This window comes from Octopus bimaculoides, chromosome 2 (genome assembly GCF_001194135.2).
Source record: "Octopus bimaculoides isolate UCB-OBI-ISO-001 chromosome 2, ASM119413v2, whole genome shotgun sequence".
In the NCBI taxonomy this organism is placed as follows: domain Eukaryota; kingdom Metazoa; phylum Mollusca; class Cephalopoda; order Octopoda; family Octopodidae; genus Octopus; species Octopus bimaculoides.
Window position 1 is genome coordinate 109128007 of NC_068982.1, and position 7706 is coordinate 109135712.

The window sequence follows — 7706 nt, forward strand, 5'->3', positions numbered from 1 at the left end:
GTAGGCGTACCGCGAAATAGCAGAATTAGAAAAGAACATCTTCTGGATTTGTATTCTTTTGGTGGAGTTATTAAGATGAAGTAGTGGAATCCGAATGAGCTAGTTTATATAGTGTGGAGTGGTGGAGGAGGGGGATGTGTTGGAGAAGCAAGTGATTATCGAAACAGAGAGAGGGACCAGGGTTAGGCTGGTCAAGAATAGAACATGAGGGAGAAAAATATTCTTTTGGGATTTTGAGTAACATAATTTAATGAAACAGCAAATGCTGAGAACAGTGAAATAGAATTGAAAAATTTTAGAATTTTCAGTCAGCCAATCTGTGACAAAATTAGAGAAATAAGTGACGATGTGACAAAATTGAATAAATGAATAAGTGACAAATAGCGAATATGCATAAGTTTGTCTTAAGACAACAGCGAGGAAGACGAAACTATGTTTAAACTATGTTTACATGGTAATGAAGTAGATTGAATAATGAAAAGAACTAATAAGGGGATTATGGTCTGTGCAGAAAAAGATGTGTTAGATGTATGAAGTTGAAAAAAAAAAAATCAAGATTTCTTATCTGAACATCTTCTGGATTTGTATTCTTTTGGTGGAGTTATTAAAATGAAGTAGCGGAATCCGAATGAGCTAGTTTATATAGGGTGGGGTGGTGGAGGAGGGGGAAGTGTTGGAGAAGCAAGTGGTTATCGAAACAGAGAGAGAGAGGGAGGGGGACCAGGGATAAGCTGGTCAAAGATAGAACACGAGGGAGAAAAATATTCTTTTGGGATTTTGAATAACAATTTAATGAAACAACAAATGCTGATAACAGTGAAATAGAGTCGAAAAATCTTAGAATTTTCGGTCAACCAATCTGTGACAAAATTAGAGAAATAAATGATGATGTGATAAAATTGAATAAATGAATACGTGACCATAGTAAATGCTCATGAAAGGAACTTAAATATATATATATATATATATATAAAAGAAATAGTTGAGATTCTTTTGAATTATGTATTTAAGTTGAAGCACCAAGTCAGTCTGGTATTATCCGCACAGCTTGAAGTAAGGTGAATAAAATCAAAATAAGCAACAGGATGTCAGGTAGTGATGCAGTATGACCATTCAATAGACAAGTAGTAAGAGCACATGTCCATTAATTATATCTGCACCTGCTTATTATTACATATACCAACATTGAATATAAACAAAATCATATTAAATCTATAGCTACAAATCGTTGAAAGTAGTATTTGCCATATATTTTTCCCACCTTCATTACAACCACCTCCATGTTACATCCAGCTCTCTTTAGACTATCTCACTAATAGCATTTATCAGCTATACCCAGTGAGATCCCTGGGCTGTTTCATTGACTTTATTTTATGTGTATCTCTTTTTTAAGATCTCATACATGTGGTTATTTGTCATTATGACAAATGTCCTTTGTATCTTTTGCATATTCATTATTTGCACTTATATATTTGTTTGAAGCTGATGATATACTCTGTTACTACATTATGTTTCTTTCTTTTGTCATCTGAACAACTGTACAAATTAAGGAACATGTAGTAGTAGCAGAGGGAATCATTAACATAATCTCTAAGTTTAAGTTTAGCCAGACTGCATCAATATTTCTCTGTATGAATATTGACTTGCAAAATTTCAAACCATTTTAAGTTTTTGGTAGGATTCATTTAACTTTGGTCACTGTAGAGCTGAAAAGATACAGCTTATAGGCATATTGAAAATAACATCACAAAGTTGAAAATGACTTACATATCATTGTTAAATCTGACAACTGATAAGAAATTGCTTTTATACTAATGCCGTACATATATTGCAAAATTGCTACTGAAAATGAAAGAAACTGTGAAGTCAGTTTACTACTGTCACTGTGCTGTTGTAAACCTTGCGTATATTTCCCAAGTTACATTTTATAGTAAGACTATATATGTTTTAAACACACTTTGGTTATTGAATCTTCTACAATTATCTTTCTTTTTGTACTATCATTAGTTTAACCATTTTGCTTCTAAATATTAGAATTAATCCTTTTGTGGAGAATAATAACTAATTATTTTCATTACTATTTGCATTTTATTTGTTTATTCAGGTTATTAGTTCAAAGGAAGTGTTCTAGATTTGAGTGTAGCCTTGCACTATGTTTTGATGCCAGCAATAATCATATAAAGTTCTCTCTTTGTCTACAGAATTGTAGACAGACTAAAATATATCTGTAAAAATGTAATTTGTTGATTGGCTGTACTTAAAATATTTATTCATCCCAGTGAGCTCCTCTTGTCTCTATTTTTGATTATATATGTACATGATGATGACAGAGATCTTCCAATGTATCATAACAACCCTGTGTCTCTTTGCAGACCAGCTGTAAGCTGAGCCAATCAAATTTGTTTTCCACTTATCTCTGATGTCATCTGTTTCATTTGTTTCCTGTATGAACTGCTTAAAAAGTGTCTTTAAAAATGTCCGTTTAAAAGTAGATGTCATTTCTATTCTTCCATTGTAATGATTTCATTTCTTCATAACAGACAATATTTGAATGTTGATTAGTTGAAAATAGCTACAAATATATAATGAATCAAAACAAAAATGAAGATCATGTTTCATTAGCCAGAGTTTTTGTTTGAGTTTAGATTGTTTATATAAAATAGCCTTAAACGTGTGGAAGTGCAGCAGCAGGAAAGCAGGGGAAAGAGGACAGTATCCCAGTTAAGGTGTTGGATATGTCGAAGATGTCAGTTGATACTGACAAATGGTATTGAAAAAATGTTTTGTTTAAAGTAGGGTGGTCTGTGGTGGAGGTGAAGTCAAATAAACACAATAGCAATTACCTGAATTAATATCTGTTGACAGTTTTTTATTGAGTATTTATGACAGGTATAGGTTATATCATCTGGCTTCTAACTTCCCCTAACTTGCTGTTCTATGACAAGTGATGATTGTTATGTTATAGGAAAATATAATTATGGCAGTTATGGGTTGGTTATATTGTACTTGTCTACTGCTTATGTTTATACTAGGGCAGATATACAGCAGTGTTTTAATATTTTCAGTTAAAGTATATTGCATGACAGAAGTGTGGTTATGTGTAAGGGTAGGAGACTATGAAAAATTTTGTGTTTGCCGAGAGAAAAATTACATCTACTTAAGCAACAAAACAAAGCATATTTCATGTCATTCAATTTCTTTTTTATTTACAGTTTACAAATATTTTTTTTTCTGTGAATTCAAAAAATCCCCACAAAAACCATACATGGTTTGAAACCAAGTCATAATCACATTTAGCTTGAAACTAGCTCTTAATCCTGATTGGTTAGATACTAACACTTAAAATCTTGTCTTTCAATCAGCTGAAGTAATCCAAAAACAATTGGTTACATGAAGAATCTCCATCAATAGCTATTGCTCATTCAAGATTGTTAGTTACTTATCAGTCAAGTATAAGATTATTTTTCTCTTGCATCATTTTACAAAGCGTTTTAATTGAATTTTAAGCATCTATTTGTAATCTTTTGTATGGTGATTTGTTCACAAAATGTTCATTTGTTTTATGCTTGTTTTTCCATGCTAGTATGGATTAGATGAATACATATTATTGAGACATTGTTTTTTATGGTTTGATGCCCTTCCTGTTGCTAGCCCTTATTGGATTTTCAAGTTTAAAGGGATATATTTGTGTGCGTGTGTGTCTGCCTGCATTTGTGTTAACTGGTTTCAAAACAGTGTGTCTAATTACATAACTTTACATCATAAAAAAAGTAGAATTTACCTATATAAAATTTAAATAAAACAATCAAACTACAGACTCAACAATAAAAACACAAAGGCAGTTATTTAAAGGGACACACATTTGATTTCACCATTGCTTTATAGTCAATAAAAAAGAACCTTCGTTTTATGTTGTTTTTTTTATTAGTAATAAGATTAGCTTGCATAGTCATAAGGAAAGACATGAAGTTTACGCTGTTATTATGTTTGGTGGCTAGCAGATTTATCCAACCACCTTCCTACAGTCTGTTGCCAGTTCTCCTTTGGTCACAGTTAGTCTTGCCTTACCACTAACTCCATCATGTTTGTATATGTCTGACCATCAGTAATGTTTAGTTGCATTTCTTTATTTATAACTTTGTAAATACACAGGCATAAAAGAAATGGTGGTACAGTGGAAGAGATGTGATTAAAGTAAGTCTAGTATATTGTTGGTAATTAGTCTATTGATCATGGAAAGAGAAAATATAAAGTTGATCACTCAAACTGGATACTACAAATGTCCAGTTGTACCAGATTACCTTTTTTCTTTTTTTTTTTTTTCAATAATGGTAGTGATAATAATAATGATGATGATAGGTAATGAGGACATTGATGCTGGTAGTGATGATGATAATAACTACAACAATAACTAGAAAAGCACTCGGAGAGCGCAGACCTCCACCAAGCAGCTCATTTCCACCCATATACATGCATGCTGAAAATTGCCCAGTTTTCCAAACCAATGCTGGCAAAAACATAACCTTCTTGGTTGGGGTAAAAAAAAATAACACAGCCATATGATTTTAAGAAAGAAATCCCTTTAAAAACAGGAATCATCTGAAGCAGTTCACAACCACCAGCATCATCAGCAGCATTGTCATTGCTTTCACTTCAACCACATACACCGCCATCAATGTTATCATGACAGTTACCTTGACAGTCACTTTCACCACCACAACCAGTATAACCACTGCAATACCACCATCACACAACTAACACTATCATCAACACCACTATTACCACCATCACCTCAGCACTACACATCACACCGCTCCTGTCGCCATTATAACCACCGATACTATTTCATCCTCCTCTCATATTCATCTCGATCATCGTCATCATCAACACTGTCTCTAAACAGCAACGCCACCATAGATTACGTGGAAACGATGTGTTTTCAAGGGAGATAATCAAAGAACGTAACATCAAATACTGTTTCATCAAATACCATTTCGTCAAATACCGTTCACGACTTTTTGAGTTATTTTGCACACAGACGGACAGACGGGCAAATCAATGCCAATGAAAACATAACCTCCTTTCTTGGCAGAGGTAATAATAATCCTTTCTATTCTCGGCACATGGCCTGAAGTTATTTGGAGCAGGAAGACTGTTGATTACATTGATTCCAATACTCAAATGCTACTTATTTTATTGACCCTGGAAGGATGAAAGACAAAGTTGACCTCGGTGACATTTGAACTCAGGACATAACAATGGACAAAATGCTGCTAAGCAGTTTTTCCGGTGCAGTAATGATTCCACCAGCTTTTCACTTAATCATGATAATATTAAGAAAAAGTGAGCTATTGAACCAAATTGACCAGATATGATTGTAGAAAGACACTATAAAAACAAAAAAGTATAAGACTTTGCAGTCCTATATAGTAGTAGTATGGAGATCAAGGAAACTGATAAAAATTGAGAAATACCAGGACCTACCCAGAGAGAGGAAAAAAATTGTGGAACAAGAAGATGAAAATTGTTCCTGTGGTAATTAATGCATTGAATGTAACATCCAAATTGCTATATAAAAGGCTGAAGGATATTACATTTGAAGTAAATATTGTCAACCTGCAGAAAAATGCCATCCTGTGTAATGTGCAAGAATCCTGAGAAAAATTCTTAACATTTGAGGAAATTTATCATCAAACTTCAAGATAGAATCCCTGCAAATTTAATTAGCATGTAATAATTTTCGAATATACAACTTACTAACACACATTACATATACTACTCACATAGTCACCATACAGTTCACTCTATATACCCCACCCCCTCCTCATCTACATAATTTGAAATTGAAAATATATACATGTGTTTTATTTAAATCTCTTGGCACCAAGATGCTCTGTTAACATCTCTGCAGTTTCGGTTGGTTTTCTTGTGTTATTTATATATGTGTTCATTATATACTTTTGATTTATTTCAGTTTTGGTTAAAAATAAATGACTTGTAATTTGTTTTTTTATAGAACTTGAACGTCGAATTAAAGTCAACAATGCTGAATATAACCTCCAGTTTGGATATGCCGTAAGTAGTCATCATATAAATGAACTTTTGAAGTTTGAAACACTCATAGGTTGAACCTTACCATAGGCATTATTTTCTTTGATGCCTTCATAATGCTTTCAGTCTAACACAAAAGGCACATACACTCAGCCAACTAAAAGCACAAATATTTTCTTTAAGTAATCTTTAATATTTTAGGAGGAAAAAAACTAACATTCATTTTGCTCAATTTCACTGTAATTATCACATTAGCTTAAAGACACAAAGTGCTCAAGTTGCTACAATGTAATGCAATCAGATTGTGTTAGGTGTAGTACACACCTAGCCCAACATGGACAGATTATCCCATAAACATTACATAATATTTTCCAACTGTCACGTCACATTTCACACAACCAGACATTGCATTATGGGAAGTAGAACATGGTCTCAGACAGAAGAATGGATATCTGCTTTATTGAATATAGGAAACAAAATCTCCAGGTTTCAGCTGTGTCATTGCATTATATCTAGGTTTGCTTGAGTAGATAGCACTCAACAGCAATAGCAACCAAATTTTTATTCGTCTACTGGTTTGGTTTCTTATGAAATTAAACAGTTAGTACCTCTTTACTATGTTAATGTACCTTGGAAATTTACTAGCAGCACTTTATAGATATAGTAATCTCTAGTTACTATAGAAGTATTATGTTTATCCAGAGACAATATTGGTCATAAATGTTTTCTGGTATACAAGTGGTGCATGCACTCATACTGCTAGAAGTAGACAAATTTTCCCATTATCTTAATTAAAAAAAAACTAGCAGGATCTGTGGAAATTCCATGGAATGAAAAGAATTAAGGGGAGCTATTTAAGAAAGAAAGGATGATTTGCATTTTTATTGCCTAAAAATAAACAATAACAATCTATACAATACTTAATACACATATTTGTTAATATTTAATCTTATTGAAACTGTGAGATCTATATATAATTGCATATTCCTTATTATGCAGTATTTTATCACAATTACTTTGCTTTACTTTATATACACTTCTCACTCACTCCACTTCCCCCTCTCTCTAACAATGTGTGAATGAATGAACAAGCAGAATTATAATATAGGTGATACATGAGACAAAATGTTTCTTGAAATACCAAAAGCATGGATGGTCACAATTGGAACACTTTTGATCATCAGTCTGCTTAATTAGAGCTTACTTGTAGCTGAACCACCACCACCACCACCACCACCACCACCTCCTCCTCCTCCTCCTCCTCACAACAGCAGCAACAACAACAACAACATGAAATTTGCATTGTTTCATATATTTTTGCTTAAGTTTAAGATCAATACTTGTTCAATGCTAATTTTTATTTTTGATACATCCCATTTTACTTGTATTGATACACCTGCTCATGTATATGATCACATACATATACATGTGTACAAATGTTTCACAGCTATCACATTGATATATTTTCATGTTTATTTTTGTCTCCTTTATGCTGTGTACTATGTAAGTTAAAAATATACTCATTTTTATCTGCATATATGCCCTCCCTTGGTATGTGTTATTTCATTACTTACTTTCTTTCTTACCATCACCAATTTTTATTGCTACCATCTCTCTCTCTCTCTCCTCTCTCTCTCTCCTCTCTCTCCTCTCTC

At 33.0% G+C, this 7706-nt stretch overlaps 1 protein-coding gene across 9 annotated transcripts in view; it reads left to right on the plus strand.

The window, feature by feature from the left end:
* The window catches only part of LOC106883769 (phospholipid-transporting ATPase ID), a 212086-nt gene that overhangs the window by 143036 nt on the left and 61344 nt on the right, over positions 1–7706 (plus strand). For all 9 annotated transcript variants that reach the window (XM_052978605.1, XM_052978602.1, XM_014934894.2 and 6 more), the window contains one exon: positions 6017–6075. In XM_052978605.1, coding sequence (XP_052834565.1) covers positions 6017–6075 — 59 coding nt within the window. The remainder of the gene's footprint in view (positions 1–6016; positions 6076–7706) is intronic.